We start from the raw sequence: 19063 nt of genomic DNA, 5'->3' as shown, positions 1-19063 counted from the left end.
AGTACGCTCTGAGGGCCCAGTACGGTCTGAGGGCCCAGTACGGTCTGAGGGCCCAGTACGGTCTGAGGGCCCAGTATGCTCACAGGGTCCAGTACGCTCTGAGGGCCCAGTACGGTCTGAGGGCCCAGTATGGTCTGAGGACCCAGTATGCTCTGAGGACCCAGTATGCTCTGAGGACCCAGTATGCTCTGAGGGCCCAGTACGCTCTGAGGGCCCAGTACGGTCTGAGGACCCAGTATGCTCTGAGGGCCCAGTATGCTCTGAAGGCCCAGTATAGTTTGAGGGCCCAGTATGGTCTGACGACCCAGTATGCTCTGAGGACCCAGTATGGTCTGAGGACCCAGTATGCTCACAGGGTCCAGTACAGTCTTACGGCCCAGTACGGTCTGAGGACCCGGTACACTCTGAGGGCCCAGTACGCTCACAGGGTCCAGTACAGTCTGACGGCCCAGTACGCTCTGAGGGCCCCGGTACGCTCTGAGGGCCCAGTATGCTCTGAGGGCCCAGTATGCTCACAGGGTCCAGTACAGTCTGACGGCCCAGTATGCTCTGAGGGCCCCGGTACGCTCTGAGGGCCCAGTATGCTCTGAGGGCCCAGTATGCTCACAGGGTCCAGTATGCTCACAGGGTCCAGTACTGTCTGACGGCCCAGTATGGTCTGAGGACCCAGTACGCTCTGAGGGCCCAGTACGGTCTGAGGGCCCAGTATGCTCACAGGGCCCACCAGTCACCAGAACCTAAAGCAGCCGGTGTTCTGGTGGCCGGCGGTTCCTGAACGCACCGCGGACAGCCNGTACGCTCTGAGGGCCCAGTACGCTCTGAGGGCCCAGTACGCTCTGAGGGCCCAGTACGCTCTGAGGGCCCAGTACGCTCTGAGGGCCCGGTACGCTCTGAGGGCCCAGTAAGCTCTGAGGGCCCGGTACGCTCTGAGGGCCCAGTAAGCTCTGAGGGCCCAGTATGCTCACTGTGTGGAACATCTTCAGTGACCTCAGAAATAAACTTAGTTTTTATTAGTGAATAAGCAAACTTAAAAAAACTATTATAGTTCTGGTGGCCGGCGGTTCCTGAACGCACCGCAGACAGCGCAGTCAGCCAGACTCCTGCGTGTCTGGCAGCAGAGCATCATTTGGGTTTGGCCCAATGCAGCTGGATTTGGACTGTAGTTTATTTTTCGCTACCAGTGACGTCTACATTGTGCAGGTCTATGTTCAGGTGAATTATTGGTCATTTGGAGCAGCTTATTGCTTCAGTGTTAAAACGTTTCGCATCGCTGACGTTTAGCTTTGTTCATCCAAAGAACCAGAATCCGTCAAGCAGCGTTGCTAATGATGACCAATAATGATTATGAAATATTTTACATCCATTGCTCAGATTAAAATGCTATTGAATATGCAGAGAATGAGTGAAAATTGTGGTTTTGTGAAGGTGAATGCTTGTGGTTTCTCCTTGCAGTGAGAGCTCTGGTGGAAACAACCCGGAGCAGATGGAGACAGAGAAGGTAGGCCAGACTGCCAGGCTCTCTGAGGGTCAGCGTGTTCTGCCCATCTCACGCCTCACATTTCGGTTTGAATGGAACCGATACCAAGTGACGCTTTGTGACTTCCCTGCAGCCCTCTGCTCAGGACAGCACAGCGGATGAAGACAATAACAGAACTCTGTTCAGGCAGTTCTCTGACAAGGTGAGGCACTTTTCACTAGAACAGCATCACTCTGCAGCCACCGCCAGACCCTCCTACATTTCTGTTCCTACAGTACGAGGAAGTGGATGCCGAGCAGCTTCAGAGCCTCCTGAACGGCAAAATCCTGAAAGGTTTGGACTGAGCCTCCATCGCAGGGTCACAGGGTCACCTGCATCACTCTCACTCCTTGCTGTGTTTTCATCCAGGTGACCTGAAGTCTGGCGGCTTCAGCACCGACGCCTGCCGCAGCATGGTTGCCCTCATGGACGTATCCTCCACCCAAACTCCCCACAACAAAGGGGGTAAAGTCTGACCTTTAACCCCTGCCTCTGAATGAACGTACCTTAACGAACTGATCAAACAGACATCCATCACTGGGAAGCTGAACAGTGAGGAATTTGTCAGTTTGTGGAGGAAGATCGTCACGTACAAGGTGAGAGCAGTGAAGGTCGTTGAGTTTTTACCACACAACACACTGCTGCTTTTCAGCCGATGCTCACTAAAGAACATCCAGTTAAGTTTAATGGCTGAAGAAGGACGTTTCTGATTATTTATTATGAGGTTACAGAGACAAACTAGAGCTTCATGGATCATAATCACTAACAGCCACAGGCCAGTGGACCGACTGCTTTATGCTGCAAAATAACAGAACCTAAAGACTGAGCTGCCAAACTCTGGTTGCAGACTGAAATTTACCGAGTCATAATCAGATCATGAAACATTCAGTACATCATCAACGGGACACAACACCAAACACATGGACACTTTAGACAAATGTGACAGCACAGATGTTAAACATCGACTTATCTGCTGCCTTTATGAACACAAATCATACAGAAGTCAAATAATACCTGAGAATTAACAATAAAATGTCTAAATATAAAATACATGACCTCTCCTTTGCTAGTGATAACAGGTGAAATACTGTGTGGTGTGAATGAGAGGAACGCTGACAGCAGATCATGAAGATATGAAATAATCTCTCCNAAATGTGACCAAGTTAGTGTGAAGCATTCACCTTCTCGCTGATTTGTGCAAACGTCTGGAAAAACTGACTGAGCTGTTCGTCCTTGCCGGACAGTTTCAGGCTTGTGAGCACGTCCCTCACGAAGTTGACATCCTCCAAAGCGCCGCTGTCTGGATCCAGTATTAGCTCAGCCTTCTGTTGCAGTGAAAGTTTTTCCAGGACTTCAATCTGTAATAACATGTGTTTATGCTTTTGAGCCTAATTTTATATGATTGGGTCTGCAACATTGTGGTTCTATATATTCATACATACATGAAACTTGTCATATTTGAAAATCTGTTACATCACTTACGGCAGAGAAGTTGTTGTTCATTTCTTTAAGTTCTTTAATAGTTGCAAATTTTAAAAAAATCCCAATGTTTCTTTGGAGCCATTCTTTACTTCCTGTATTTTTGTCTTTGCATCCAGGCTCTGGTAAAAATAAATAGTTTAAGATGATAAAGCACAATATAATTTTCTTTGAATATTGTTTTCTTTTTAGAAGTTGATCATTGTTTTTGTTTTATGTTTCAGTTGAGTGTTGTAATGATTATCTCAGTTTCTTTCTACCATATTTTGCCCAGAAAAATGTAACAATCCTACCTGATGAGTTTTTTCTTGAAAGGAACACTTTGATGAAATTACTGTAGATTCGTTCTCTGTCAACACCTTGAGTTTTCTGAAGTTCAGTGGACATAGATTCCATCCTTTAAAATATCAACATATATATTTTTATATAAATTGTTTTATAATTTATTTTTTACATTGCTTAATATACACATCTTCATATTTTCTTTTAAATTCAATTTCCGTATTTTATTTTTGCCCACTTTTGTAATCCAACCTGGTTTCTTAACTTAGTCATAAAGTTGTGAAGTTAAGTGTCTCCCATAGGCTTTGCGGGAGTTGTCAGACCAACCTTTCCTGGATTAGGGAGACTTGGACAGCCTTCGTGAGCTGGGTCTTTTGGAAGGAGATCATCGGTGGATGCTTGTGGAGAGATGCCACAGGCAGCTCCCTCCATGTGGGCCCTCTACCTTGGTGGCAATTGAGGGCGGGAAGCTTTCTGTGCTATTTCACAGCAGTGTAATCTAGCTTTGGGGACATACAATGTCACCTTCGTGGTGGCTTTTGGTTGCATGAGGGAAACCTCTTACTATTGAGGAGCGACAACAATCTAAACCTGATTTGGAATTATACTTTTTTGTGAGGCACAGAATATCCTTAACAAACAATTTCTGGGGAAAAGTGAGTTCATATGTTTACTTATTGCTAGACCAAATTTCGTCAAAGGTTGATAATTGACTTTGTCATCATATCATTAGGCCTTTGGGATAATGTATTTGTGGGGTAGCCTCTGGGGCACTATTAACCCCACGTCCCAAACTCTAACATGCAGAAGGTGATGGATGGATGGATGGATGGATGGATGGATGGATGGATGGATGGATGGATGGATGGATGGATGGATGGAAGTCATGAGTTCTGTTATTTTATCATTCTGTATTCATCCTCCAGGTTCAAAATAATCGGAAGCTTTGCACAGTTTGGTAAACTCCAAGGTTGTGTTTCCCCTCCGTTACGCATTGTCTTTTTCTTCCAAGTCTCTCAAATTTTTCAGATTTAAAAGAATTTTACACCCAAGGTATCCTGAGTCAATCAAAAAGCAAGTCATGGTCTTATTTGGGGTAATGCTTTCCAAACCAATTTGGCCACATAGAAGTAATTTTCACACTGTAAATAACTGTAAATAACTATATTTTGATGGAGGGAGTTGTTTTATAAGCCACACTTAGGCATGATCAGCCAGGAGGCATTTGCCTCACCCAGATAATTGATAAACACTTAAATGGAACCTTTTTGACAATTTGAGTTAAGCTATGTTCTCAACAAACAGCACATCATGACCTGATCAAATTGACAGTCTGGGAAGGCTTGCAGAGCCATTTGTACAGGAACCTGCGTATTTCACTCCGCAGAGGTCCATACATACTCCAAGCGGACGCATGCCACTTTGAGTGTGTGACACCCATATGCATATTCTGTGTTGCACAGTAAACTGGTTGATGGGGAAACGGTGAATACATCAAACTGTTTCGTGTGTGACACCAGGCTGATAAGGTTTAGAGTTAGAATAACTAGTCACAAGGACGCACAGCAGCTAGACTGTGGCTCTGTGTGGTGGCTGCCCTCATGAAGAAGAAATGGGGCTAGGTGTCCAACTAATTCACTAAGCTTGGTAGTTTTAATTTCGATTGTGGGAAATCAAGGAGTTTCTCACAAGAATTGTAGACGGTCGGTTTGCTTGACTATGAAATCTCAACCATCTGCAGACAGCGTGTGCAGATTCTGTGTTGCTCACAGAACATGTACAGTACACCTGAGTATGTGGAAGCCTTTGGTCGTTGGGTTACTACAGAGAACCACAGTGAGAATCATTATCCACAGAAAGACAAAGAACAGCAAACAAAAGAACCCAGAACAACCTCTACAGCATATAGGCCCTACTTGCCTCAGTACAAGGTCAGTGTTCATGATTTAATGGTGGAGTTCCAAGACCAGGATCACTACTGTCCCAACAGAACACAAAGGCCCGTCTTATATTAAACAAAGGCCTCTTCATGATCCAAAAGATTTTTTTTTTATTTTCTGTGCACTGACAGGACAAAGACAGAACTTTTTAGAAGGAGCGCGTCTTGCTTCATGTGGCACAAAAACAACATTTCAGAAGGAAAATGTATCTACAGCAATGACAGGGTGATGGTCTGGGGCTGCTTTGCTTCCCCAGTGCCTAGATGGCGTGCTGTAATTGATGTGAGAGTGAATTTAGCTCTCTAGGAAATTAGGCTGAAGGACAATATCAGATCATCATTTTGTGGCTTTAACCTAGGGGTCCCCAAAGTCTGTCCTAGAGGCCCGGCATCCTGCATGTTCTAGTTCTCTCCCTGGTGGTAGTAAGAACCTTTTTAGCTTGTTCCTCTTAGGTCTTCTAACGAGCCATCATTTGATCCAGGTGCGTTAAACTAGGGAGAGACTAAAACATGCAGAATGCCGTCCCTCGAGGACCGACTTTGGACACCCCTGCTTCAACTTAAAGTACACCTGATTTATTAGACCAACCTTTTTATTACCGCGGACCGGTCAAGACTTGGAAATTTTGCTGCGGCCCAGAGGGTGGGGGGTTGGGGGTGAACCGTCAGATAAGGCTTCTGCATGTTGATGTTCCCGCTAAATCCTGAATATACCCAATTTGGGTTGTCTTGGCCCTGTGGGGTTTTCTCTGACTGGGAACGAGAATACAACCTGTTGAATGTGACAGGTAGCCAATCAGAAAGCACGGTGACGTAAGAACAGAGGGGAATCCCAAACAGCTGACATATGGCACAACTGAGAGTCCGGTGGATATCGGAGATGATATGTGGAAATGTTTATTATAAATAAAGGTCATTATTATATATGTTTATTATGTTTATTCAGTTAAAAATGTTAACTATGAAGAAACAGTCGCCTCCAAATCATTTTGCAGCAGATAGAGCAGCTGCTCCCGCCGTCTTTTATCCACCGCCTTTTCTTTTTGTTACGTCTTTTATCTCTTAAAATGAGTCCACAAACTGTCACTACTGCTTCTATATTGTCATCTGTGTTTGGTTATTCTAAATTCCCGAATGCTATGTTGGGGGTTTTACTGGATTATCCTCTGGAATCGGGATGTTCCTGACTCGAATCGGTTTGTGTTGTTTGTTGATCCTGTTGTGTGGCTGAACACGAACCGATCAATGTTGGTGCGCAAGTAACCGAGAGAATCCGGTTAAAGGATTTTCAAAATAAAAGATCCTCCAGACTCAAATAATACATAAATCGGAAATATTTAATTATTTCTTGTGCGGCCCGGTATCAAATGGTCCACGGACTGGTGCTGGTCCATGGACCGAGGGTTGGGCACCACTGTATTAGATAAGACATTGACCCAAAGCCACCACAGGATGGCTCCAAAGAGAAATTAAAAATAAAATCAGGATTTCCAGTTGCCTTTCAGCGTCTTGACTTAAATTGAGAAAGATACAATCTTTCCAATGTGGCTAAAAGAAAAAAATTCTGCACAGACCTGTCAATCAAAATTCCATCATGGTGGTTTAAAATTCTCACTGTTTTCCACTGCAAATGCTTTCTAGTAGTTGTTGCTGCCCAGAGAGCCAGAACTAGTGAATGTTGAGGGGAAATAAATTGTTCTTTTACTACCAGATTGGTTTTGACATATTTTGATCTTCAATCTGAACCTTCAAAGTCACATAAAGAAAATTACAAAGATGGCCTTCTACCATCAGAAGAACATTTCCAGGATTAGAGGACTAATGTCTCAGCAAAATCTAGAAAAACTTAGCAATACTTTTATCTTTAGTTGCATTGATTACTGCAGCAGCGTCTTCACAGGTCTGTCTAAAAAGTCAATCCTCCAGCTGCAGCTGATCCAGAATGTTGCTGCTGGTGTTTTAACTAAAATCAGGAAGATAGAGCACATAACACCTGTTGCAAAGTCCCTACACTGGCTCCCTGTAGCTCAGAGAATAGACTTTAAAATACTGTTGTTAGTTTATAAATCACTGAATGACTTGGCACCACAATACAATAAAGATCTGCTGTTGTATTGACCTTCCAGACCAATAAGGTCTTCTGATTCTGTCCTTGGTTAGCTTGTAGGAATTTTGTAGCTACCTTTGCAACATTAGTAATAAATTTCCCCAACACCATAAATGCAAGCTAATATATCAAAAATCACAATTTTAATTTACATACATTTGTTGGTAAGAACTGCAGCTGAAGTTCTGGTTGCCCAGTTGGACTAAGAAGCTTTGAGCCACGTAAGGCAAAAGAGGAGCCATCTTCAGAGAGAACCACAGTCTGACGAATGTTGGGTCACGGTAGTCACCCAGATTCAGACTATCCAGGACTCCAAATATTTCCAGAAGATCAGCTGTGGATTGGTTGGCACCCTGTTATTTAAAAAAGTTGTAATTTGATATTAGTAAATGTTTTTCCCTTGTGTGCATATATGTTAGATATGTAATTTAAGTATTCATTGAAAAATATTTTATTAATCTCAAAGGGAAAATAAATGTTGTAACTCAATAATTCAGATTATTCATAAAGGGACAATACATACATACATTCATACATACAGTGATGGCATAGTTTGAAAAAGTAACTTTAATCAGATTACCGATTACTCATTGAATAAAGTAACTTGGTTAGATTACTGATTACTTGATTTAGAAAGTAACTAAGTTACATTAAAAGTAATTTTTTGCTTACTTTCAGCAGCTGCTGACAACAACGCTCTGCCACCTGTGAAAATTACTTTGAGCTTTGCCAAAACTTAATTGCAGGTTATTTATAATGGTAATATCAACAATGTGTCTCCACTTACAAAGTTGAACTGAAGAGGAGATTGTTTAATGGTTACAAGAGTACCAAAAAAAAAAACTTTAGTAATTTGTGTGTGTTTTTCCACTAATGTGTTCCACTATTATCTGGAAAACTCTAAGTAGGATTTAGAGCCCCCCTCCTGCCCCAGCCTCCAGGTTCTGTGTAACTGCCCTGTGTTTGCTGTCGCAGTGCACAGCGCTCCTCCTGTGGCTCCACAGCTCAGATGACCTGCTGCACAGATTTGTGACACTTACCTTAATATTAATGATAATAATGGAGTTTAGTTGTGCAACTTCACAAACTCGTTCATTTGTGGTTGTTTTCACATTTATTGCACTGCTCATATTAGTGTCAATGTTTGCAGTTTTCTGGAGCGCAGTGTGAAGCTCAAGGTCAGTCACAAATATTTATATTACCAACATCAAAACACACAAGGTCTATTAAGCAATTAAAGAACTGTCTGCAAATAAATCTATAGGAATGGATCTTATTTAAGCTGAACATCTCAAATTTGCAAGTTCAAGGTTAGCCCCTCTTCTTGCCTTGTGCTTCACTGGTTTTGTTATACATGTACTTATTCCTCTTTTTTTTTTAAATCGGCTCTAGTGGCCTTTATTTGATAGTTGACAGGAAAGAGGGTAATGAGAGAGGGAGAAGACATGCGGCAAAGGTCACCAGGCCGGGAATCAAACCTGCGACGGCCACATTGAGGACTGAGGCCTCCATATGTGGGTTGTGCTGAACCGCTGTGCCACCACAGCACACCCATGGTTTTATTCCTGATACCTTGAAGAATGTTCTATTTTCTGTGATTAAAAGCAAAGCTGGACAAATTGGCAGCTCTGATAACTATAGATCTATTGCCCTAGCAAGTACACTATCTAAAGTCTTGAACTAATTCTTTTGCCAAAATTTGCAAAGATAGTAATGTCTACAGACAATCAATTTGGGTTCATGTCCAAACACGGTACTGATTTGTGTATATTGATTTTTGAATTACTGAATAATTATAATAGCAAAAGTTCTATGGTATTTCTGTGTTTTTTAGACGCCACTAAGGTTTTTGATCGTGTAAATCATTGTGCCAAGAGTGTGGCCAAATACATAGTAAGATGTCTGTCCTATATGCTATCCAAACTATGCAGGTCAAATGGGACGACTGTGTGTCTGTATCCTTCCATGTCAGCAATGGAGTCGGACAAGGAAGCATTTTATCCCCTATATTGTTTAATTTTTATATGAATGAGCTCTCTAAGCAGCTAAACCTGTGTAGAACGGGCTGCATGGTTGGAGATACAATTATAAATCATCTTATGTATGCTGATGACTTAGTGATTTTTAGTCCAAGTTCAGCTGGTCTTCAGCAGCTGCTTAATGTGTGTTCAGCATACGGTGAGCTACATGATGGTAAACTCAATCCATCAAAAAGTATCATTTTGATCTGTCACACTAAAGAGGACAAGAACAGGATATTTCCACATTTCAGGCTGACTGAGTTTTTATTGAATGTCACATGAAGTGAAATATCTTGGTCATGTGCTGACAGACCGTCTGTCTGATGATGAGGACATTTACCGTCAGGTTACAGTGATGTCTGCTCAGGCAAATATCCAGTCCATAAGTTTGGATTCTGCTCTGATGAAGTGAAACTGAACTTGTTTAGATCATACTGAACATCACTGTATACGGCACATAGGTGGTGCAATTTTAAAAAAGCCAGTCTTCAAAGACTGAAGGTGGCTTATAATGATGCACTCAGACTTTTTTAAATAAGCCCAGATGGACCAGAGCCAGTGAACTGTTTGTATCTGCTCACGTCAGCACTTTGATGCCTGTTTTAAGGAAGCTTATGTATAAATTTGTTTGTTTAAATGAGTCTAGTAATAAAATCATTCTACTGTTGACTAGTGTTAAATATAGTGCAGTAAAATACTCATCTGTACTTTGGAGACATTGGTATGATTGCCTCCTTTATGGTTAGAAGCCTTTTGTATTGTACTTTTTATTCTTTTATTGTATTTATTTTCTTTTTTATGTAATTTGGACTTTGAGTCTGTAATAAAATCTATCTAAAATAGTAGCTCATAGTGATTTGCATAAGTAATTTTAATCTGATTACTTTTTTAAAAAAAATAGCAACATGTTAGATTACTCGTTACTGAAAAACGTGGCAGATACATATATAGATACATAAAATGGGACAATTTCATCAGTTCAGTTTCATTTATATAATGCCAATTCACCACTCAATTACCTGGATCAAGTAGGCTTTTAAAGACGAGTCCACTAAGTGCCGGATGTTTTGTTCCATCTCCAGAAACAGTTCCTCTGACAGGCTGGCATTTGGATCAGATCTTTTACAAGTAAGATCCCTTACAAACACATCTGCTGCCATTGATATCTGGAAAAAACAGGCAGAGAAAGTAATAATGTCTGAAACCAAACACAAGAGGGCGTCACTGCTGTGGTGACACCACGCATTAATGCTGATGATGACACTCTACAATGCTTACGCTGCGACTGGCATCTTGTAGATTTATGCCTTGGCAAGATCCAGGAATACCATTGGTTGGAGTTGAAGCAGTGCTTTATTAACCATTAAATTAAATAATGCCGATTAATTTATGAACTTTATTCAGCTAAAAATAAATGACATCAAACTATTATGATAAACAAATTATGCATGCTGACCTGTTGGGAGGCATTGGTAGATGTTGAACTACACATGACAAAAAACATAGAAATAGCATTATACAGTGATACAGGCTTATTTGTATATTACTGTCTTTTATTGAATGAGGATGTTTTTCATACCTTGTGTTGTGTTGGACTGAAAAGAAATTTACAGTACAAAAAATTAATTCAAGAAATGAAGAGGTATATTCTTAGCTAGAAAGAAATCATGAACCAAACTTACAGTTAAGGCCAATGTAAAAATGCATGCTGTAGGGATGGGAAGAAAATTCTTGATATTAGATCAATAACTTTGAAAATGATAGGTCCTCCTCTGAGTTTAGGGAAGCTCTTACCGATCCCAAACACCAAGAGTGGCAGAAGATGCACTGAGGTTTGGGAGACCGCCATTGTCTGCAGGTTACCGTCTTCACTTTACTGATCTTCTATTTATTTTATTAGCATTTTACACCGAGATCATTTCAGCTCCTTTCAAAACACAAGACAATAGTTTAGGTAAGTACTGTACATCTACTGTATATCTAAACTCTGCAAATGACAGGTTTGGACGATTTTCTGGTAATTGATTGATGAGAATAATTTCAGATGAAACATTTTTTCTTAATTTTCTGGTAGATTCCAGTTTAGAGTTTAACTTGTAATTGTTTCATATTATGTTGTAATATTACAACTAACTATACAATATTATCAAAAACAAGAGCACGTTCTTTCTAATCACTGATTCATTCAAATTTCAAAGTAAAGAGACATTTCTTTTTTACAACAATCGCAGGTCAAACTTCCCTCAATATTGGACGATAAAAAAAAGAAAAACAGGAATCAAACTCACCCAGCTGCTTTGCTCTGTCACAGAAAATGAGGACCAAACCTGAAAGGTAAAACAGGTATATTCTGGGTGGAGCAATGAAATATTTGGCAAGGGAACAAAAGCACAAAGAAACATTCTGATCGGATAAAATAACTTTGTGCGTCTCCATCAACTTCAGAATGGAAGTGTTGCGCAAAACAAAATGGGTGGCTCAAGTAAGGAGATTTTCATTATATAAAATCCAGTGTTTTCCCAACTGAAAACAAATTATATTTCTTTGTTTTCTGTCAAAAATGAGCAGTGTTTGACACACAAAAAGCTAACATTGCTTTATTTTATAAATTGTCCATAAAGACCTCTAAAATTGCAGGGTTTTTTTCAAATTGGCTTCTTGGCTGTGTTTAAGGCCTGCTTTTATTTATATTCCCTGATTCCTGTTGGTGGTCTTGTTTAAAGCAAAGGATAAGTACTGCTTTTAATTAGCAGAATATCATCTTGACTGATGTTGGACTACCATGTCCAACGTTGGTGTTTAGGATTATTAACAACTGAAAACACTTATAAACACCTGGAAGTTTGGAAATCCAATACTTGTGACCAAACGAAGGCTAACTTACTGTGCAGTTTACACCACCTAAAGGAATCTCATGCTCGTAAGTTTCTGCCTGAGAGCCATTTCCAGGTTAGTTTTTGCTTAAAACAAAGTTCAGATCGTGGTTTGAAATCTGCAGATTTCTGAGGGTCAGTGACTTTTAGTCTGCAGCTTCAAAGCGCTGAAATAGTTGAGCCTGATTTTGTTTCAGCAGATATAATTTACAGTGAATCTTTTAAGCTGTTTTTTTTTTTTTCCCCTTTTCATCTGTCCTGTGGATTCTTGAACAGGCACTTACACAATTCCTTAAATACTATTTAAAAATATTTATTTTTAAAAAGTTATTTTTTATTATTTTGAAAAACAAACAAAATGTAAAGCAGCTTGTAATAATTGAATGCAATAATGTGAGTTTACCTTTATGGTGAGTTTTATACGTTAACTGGCATTTTTAAATACTTAGAGACTGTTTCAAAATGCCTCTCAAATCCTAATGCTGTCCATTGATTTTCTTTAATAGAACCTAAATCATGGAAGCTTAATTTTTCCACTATTATTTCAACACCAAGATTTACTTTATTGCAAATTCAAAGAGATATCATAATAGTTGTTTAATTAGAATTTTAAATAAATATTAATCATCAAACCAATAGACATCATCACCCATTGTAGAAGTGAAAGTGGCTTTAATCCAACATGAGAGGAATTTGTCTTTCTTTTCATACTGTAAAAGAAACACAAGTAGAACCAGTGTGTTGGGTTCTGTTCTCTGACTGAGCCTTCTTTCTCAGGAAAGAACCATCATTCAGACTCAGGGAACAAGTTTGAGCTGCAGCTCAACTCATCATACTGTTGACAAACAGGCATCTTTAAAAAGCTGTGACGATGAAGTCTAAAATGTTAGAAGTGGATTATGCTCTCTATTTTCCACACTTGACTATATTAAGTGAAGGCAACTTATCAAAGCACAATAGACAAAAGACACTTAGTCAGCTTCAGGACCTGAGCCAAGAAATGAATTCACATTCATTTACTGTCCCTGATGCAACAAAGCATAAAGACAACGATGAGGTTGAAACTGTCTGTGAATCAAAAACAGATTTAGTATTGATTAGGGTCCTTAAACCTGCATGTGTTGTAAACCTGTCTGTGACCAGCGTCTGATCACGTCATGACTAAGGTGGTACTGATGAAAAGCCTGAATGGGTTTAAGAAGCCTGGATGAATGAGGTTAAAAGTTGATTTCCATTTTTATTCACATCTAAAAATGTCCAGTCAGCTTTGCTTGTTTTACTCTCTTGCAGTAAAGACCAGAACCCATCTCATCCAGTGAGTTTTTTCCATGTTCTGCAGTTTAAATTATGAGAGGAACCACAAAGATATCCAACCGATCGACTTCAAGACTCGCCTTTGAATAACAACTTGCTGTTATAATGTTTTATAATCAAGGAGTTAAATAACAGTGAAAGGAAACTCCATGCTCCACTAATAAAAAGTAAAAACTTTTGATAGGAAACATTTCCTATGAAGTTATTGTCAAAGTCAAATACAAACAGCAAAATCAAAGTGGATGAACTATTTCCTGTCTTCATCTTTTGACCTTTAAACTATTAAACTCAATTAGTTTAAAAGGCAGATGTTTCTACCAATCTGTTTGGCCATATTTCATTTGTTCCACAAATCTGGAACAATTTCCCAGAAAACAGCAAAACAGCTGCAACACTGAGTTCCTTTAAATCTAGCCTAAAACCCACCTGGTTAGAAATGATTTTAAACATAATAATTGGAACATTGACCAACATATTTGATGTGAAATGATGATTTTGATAATGTAAAACACTTTGAACCACCTTGTTGCTAAAATGTGCTATACAAATAAACTTGATTGAAAATTAATTTAATTATAATAATCTGGGATAATAATTAAACAGTAATTGATAATCTAATGGTAAGTTAGACATTTTTTATGAACAAAATAATTTTTTGTTGATGCTACTGATTATATATTTTTTTACATTTGAGTCACCAGAAGTGTTTCAGTTATGCTTTTGTTCCTGCGTGTTACCTGAGGAGGTTGTGGTGCTCCACCTCTGTAATTAAAATACCACAGATGTGAGCTGTCAAGAAGGTCAGGTAGCATTCTTGGCCAGAGTTGCTGACTTTGTCACTCATCCTTCTCACTCCTCATCTACTGAGGAGATTTTAATCTCTGCTAGAGACGCTTTTATCCCAATTTTAAGAGATTTTCGATAAAAATTTAGTGTTTCAGTTGACAAGAAGAACTGATACTTTTTGAGTAAGCTTGCATTCATTAACTCAGCATATAGATTATTTACCAAAAGAAATATAAAATATCTTATGTACAATATCACAAAGAGGGCCCTTTTTAAACCAGTCCCGACTAGTGGAAATTGCAGTAAATGTAGTCAATTTTACTGGCTAGTCTTTAAGAAGCAGTATTGACATTTAAATACAAACCCACTGATTGAACAGCTGCTGCTTCACAATGGGAGCCAGTTGTGGAACACTTGTGATTACTTTCATAAACAGTTTAAGTTCATATTTAAACAAGTCTTTGGTGAATAAGTTAACCATGACTAGACATTTTGCATCCGTCTCTTGGCTGTTGACTGTTAGAGTGGCTGTCCACAGATCACTGTGCAATAAATCCCTTTATGAAAGATGCTTTATCTACATGATCCACATCACTTTGACTCATGTTGAATATAAAGCTCTTCAGCATGTCCTCCATTGACTTCAGCTCAGCATCTCAAACAACAGCTGATGGACATATTTTACAGTGGCTTGCAAAAGTATTCAGACCCCTTTGAACTGTTCCATATTTTGTCACATTACAATCACAAACATAAATATAAACACAGATATGCCTGATTTTGTGCATCTTATTGCTAGACCAGTGGTTCTTAACCTGGGTTCGGTCGAACCCAGGGGTTCGGTGAGTCGGTCTCAGGGGTTCGGCGGAGCCTCTGCCGCGGAGGTAAAGACACACTGTGTAAAGTCGTGATGACGCCCCGCTTTGCCATCACTTGCTGCAGAGGATCACGTTACATTGCTGAGCCAATCAGAGCTGCGGAGGAGCACTGATTGGCTGATTGTCTTTAATTACTTAAGCAAAGCTCACAGTTTTTACCAAATTCTGTAGCTTTCAGTGTACAGTGATCCCTCGCTGTAACGACGTTCACCTTTCGCGGTCTCGCTGCTTCACAGATTTTTTTGTGCCGTTTTTCACAGTGCACTGTGTTCTGCGTCCTGATTGGCTAAACAGTCTCCGAGCTCCTTCTCTACCTGTGTGCCAATCATGTTACGGTATTTAAATATAAATAATACAGCTTGGCCATTCAGGAGATGAAAGATGAAAACTTTGAATGCCTGCTGGAAAAATCTGTGGCCAGAATCAGCTCAAAACCGACCGGAGGCTCGGTTGACGAGATCCAGCTGTGAATCTGGTTGGGCAGGTTGGAGGAGACGCTTTAGTGCCATGACTCTGGATCACATTAAGGCCCGATTGATGAACACGTACATCCGCTGGAACAAAACAGGTTTTGTTCTTTGGTTTCAATGTAGAGTATTTATGCTGTATAATTGTAAAAACTAAAGGTAACTACTTCGCGGATTTCACTTATCGCGGGTTATTTTCGGAACCCAGCCCCCGCGAAAAACGAGGGATCTTCTAAATCTGCTCCTCAGTCGCACCTTTTCGGGGTCACTACTGCCTCTAGTGGCGTGGGGGTGGAAACACAACTAATATAATTACATTACTAAAGTCTTTATCATTAATTTTTCATTCTCTTAAGAATGTAGAGCTAATTAAATGATCTAAAGAAGACCTTAAAGTGGTTCCAGTTTCTCTCGATGGCCAACCTGTTGAAACTGGTAAATTTTAAATACCTTGGGTCGTTCCTGGACAGGCAGCTCAACTTTGCTGAAAACACTGACTATATTTTGAAGAACTGTTCTCAGAGACTCTACCTTTTAAGAAGACTTAGTGACCTTGGGGTGACCCAACTAGTCTCTAGTTGGGTCACCTCTATGTCTTGAATTTGGAGAAAAAAAAAAATCATATTTTATTTATCACCACAGAAGAGTTCAGTGAATGTGCATATGAACTGTTCGGTACCTCAAAAAAGGTTAAGAACCACTGAAGAACATATCAGATCTAGGGTGTGGACTGAGTTTAAAAGTTTACAAAACCAGTCTGATGACACTCCAGTGTACATTACAAAAAGGATGAGTTGGCCTAAAGGAATGAGGTAGAGTAGCTGAGAACCTGGTTTCCAAACACCACCAAATGGATTTGCTTATATCTCAGGAATGCCAAATTAACCAGAACCAAAAGCAGCTGATGTGCCAAGTTTTTGTCAGATTTTAACCTCTGACAAAAAAATGTGTAAATGAAGTCAGCGGGTTCAACAACTCCAGCGACGAAGGTTTTCTCCTGGCTCAGCACGTCTGGATTACATGATGTCTCGTTAGCATCTCGTTAGCAGGCCTCTGCAGAACAACAACGAGTTAGGTGGTAACTATAGCTAACTATATGCCAAAGAAAATAACTAAATGATGCAAGAAACCGACTCTTCAGGACTGACTTTGGATACTTCATGTTTAGATGATTATCAAATTCCAAAATGTTAATAGATATATTTGCATTTTTAAAGTTCAACAAGGATTCAGGTTTTAATGGGAGTGGTGGTTTTAAGATTACATTTTAACAAACATTTACTCCTGCATTTTAGGATATTTTCTATTAGTTCAAACTTGTTGGACAATCAACATGTTTGAATCTGAAAAACGGTTTACTGTCTGGGAATAAAACTCTTGGAATTAGTTGTTTCATCAATCAAACTTTCTTTACAGAGCAATTTTCAAAAGTCATCTGGAATACAGAGTGCTTTGGAGAAGTTAAAAACTTAGACTTGGCTGCCATTTACTGATAAAAGTGAGAGCTTTTTGTCCTGTAATACAAAAACAGTTCATAACTTTGTAAAGATGTCACTATTTTTATAAGTTTATATTGTGTTGAAATATTAAAGCAACATCAGTTTGGTAATCTTTTACTGGGAAACAGTATAACTAATAGTATAACTGATATTTCCCTTACATTCAAACTAGAATTTCCTCAGGAATTATAATTACAAAATGCTCCACCTGTCATGATCCATGTTTCTGTGTGTTTATTTTTTGAGTTATTTCTGTGTTTATTTGTAATCCTGTTCCCTGAGTCTCTGTCTCTGCGTCTTCCCCGTTGATTGTTCCCAGGTGTGTCTCGTTCCCTTGTATTTAGTCCCACCTGTTTATGTTCTTCGTCGGATCCTTGTCATTGTTGTCTATTGTCTACGTAGGTCACACGCTGTCTTGCTCTCCGGTTGTACTGCTAAGTCCTGGATTGTGTTTTGCTCGTATGTTAGTTCCGTTAATCTGTTGCTACCGGCATTTTAGCTCTGCGCTAGTTTGTCTGCCGTGTTGCCTGTACCTGGACTACTCTGAGCAATATCTTAATTAAAACCATCTCATTCATCTACATCCTGGGTCCACCTGCATCTTCCTCACCACCACCAACCACACCCAATATGACACCACCACTTTTATTATTCATTTGTACTCTTTAGAATTAGTGAGTTGGATAACATTTTGTGACTTTATAAATGTAACATGGGTAAAGAACCCGGATCGTGACTGAGGACGTGGCCCTAAAGCCAACTGGTAGACCACTGAAATATCAAGTGGTCTAGAGTTTCCCAATTAATAATACCCAAGTAGGTCTGGCTGAAAATGATGAAACAGAAATAGTATACAAAATATATTTTATTTATACATTATTTTACAATATTAAAAATAGACTGTATTCCAATTTAAAACTCAATAAGGCTCAAAAACCCAGGACAAGACTAGAAGCAATTGGAACCAAAAACAAATGCAAACCAAATTAGTAGAAATACAAAATAATGTTAGACAAAAAAACAAATCCCACATTGCCCCAACCCAGTCCTAAGGCTGTGCCCAATAAGCTAATAAAAATAAGGAGCTATGCTGTTCTGGTTCTGCACTGTTTGTGGTTCTGCACTGTTTGTGGGAGCATAATAGGCAACAGCAGCAATCTGCAATACCAAAAGAAAACAATGACGTATCTGCTGACAATAATATAGACAGGTAGGGTAGTGACATCAAAAATCCATTTATCCTACCAGTATCAAATGTCCCCGATCCGAACACTCTCACAGCAACCCGATGAGCACGGCGCTCATCTGACTGAGAGCCAACTCAACAACGGACCCAACAAACACACTCAGATTGGCGGGCACACCCGGTGCCTATATACGCTAATGAGCCCGACAAGGCTGTGAATGGAAGTGAAGGTGGGGAACCATAGACATAATATAAGGACAGACCCTCATGGACCGCTCTCGCCTATTGTCGCTGACGAGATTTAGGGCGGCCATCTTGGAGCGGTACTCCACTCCACTCAGCGTTATGTGTTTAGCAGCACAATGACGTATCAGCGCATTTAATCGATGATAACACACTTTTTGTTACTGTAAACCATATTCAAACATCTACCAAAGCTACATTTATAAACAATTGTATTTTTTAAGTATGTTTTTAATACATAGTTCATCATATTTAAATATGCTTAGTAGCTATAACAATAGAATAGGAATGGAATATTCTGATATCGATGTATGAAGAGCATATTACAAAGCACACAGCCGTTCATAATTTATTTAATAAATTATTTAGTAATATCAATACATATTTATATAACTATACAAACACTAATAAATAAAGATTAATAATGGCACAAATAAATGATGATTAATACTGAATTTTATATATATATATAT

At 39.6% G+C, this 19063-nt stretch overlaps 2 protein-coding genes and 2 long non-coding RNA genes across 4 annotated transcripts in view; 3 read left to right on the top strand and 1 right to left on the bottom strand.

Annotated features, from left to right (window-relative positions):
- Nucleotides 1-13929, top strand: part of LOC103154184 (calpain-8-like) — a 31500-nt gene extending 17571 nt beyond the window's left edge. The window contains exon 23 of the transcript XR_001659135.1: nt 13918-13929. The gene's annotated coding sequence lies outside the window, so the exon portion shown is untranslated. The remainder of the gene's footprint in view (nt 1-13917) is intronic.
- LOC103154212 (calpain small subunit 1-like) lies at nt 797-2431 on the top strand. The gene is made up of 5 exons (XM_007575414.2): nt 797-1498; nt 1611-1679; nt 1753-1810; nt 1886-1947; nt 2044-2431. Exons 1-5 carry the CDS (start codon nt 1430-1432, stop codon nt 2224-2226), a joined length of 441 nt encoding a protein of 146 aa, XP_007575476.1. The 5' UTR covers nt 797-1429; the 3' UTR covers nt 2227-2431.
- Nucleotides 10620-10939, bottom strand: LOC107833390 (uncharacterized). The gene is made up of 3 exons (XR_001659138.1): nt 10924-10939; nt 10801-10828; nt 10620-10695 (listed from the first exon to the last, which is right to left on the bottom strand). It is a non-coding gene; the product is annotated as an uncharacterized LOC107833390 (long non-coding RNA).
- A 2297-nt stretch (nt 13930-16226) lies between the features above and the next one.
- LOC107833389 (uncharacterized) lies at nt 16227-17956 on the top strand. Its single transcript, XR_001659137.1, has 3 exons — nt 16227-16351; nt 16669-16671; nt 17946-17956. It is a non-coding gene; the product is annotated as an uncharacterized LOC107833389 (long non-coding RNA).
- The last annotated feature ends 1107 nt before the right edge of the window (nt 17957-19063 follow it).

Source organism: Poecilia formosa, unplaced genomic scaffold (genome assembly GCF_000485575.1).
Source record: "Poecilia formosa unplaced genomic scaffold, Poecilia_formosa-5.1.2 Scaffold376, whole genome shotgun sequence".
Lineage (NCBI taxonomy): Eukaryota > Metazoa > Chordata > Actinopteri > Cyprinodontiformes > Poeciliidae > Poecilia > Poecilia formosa.
The sequence above is the reverse complement of the archived record's forward strand: the minus strand, read 5'-3'. Positions and strand labels throughout refer to the sequence as shown.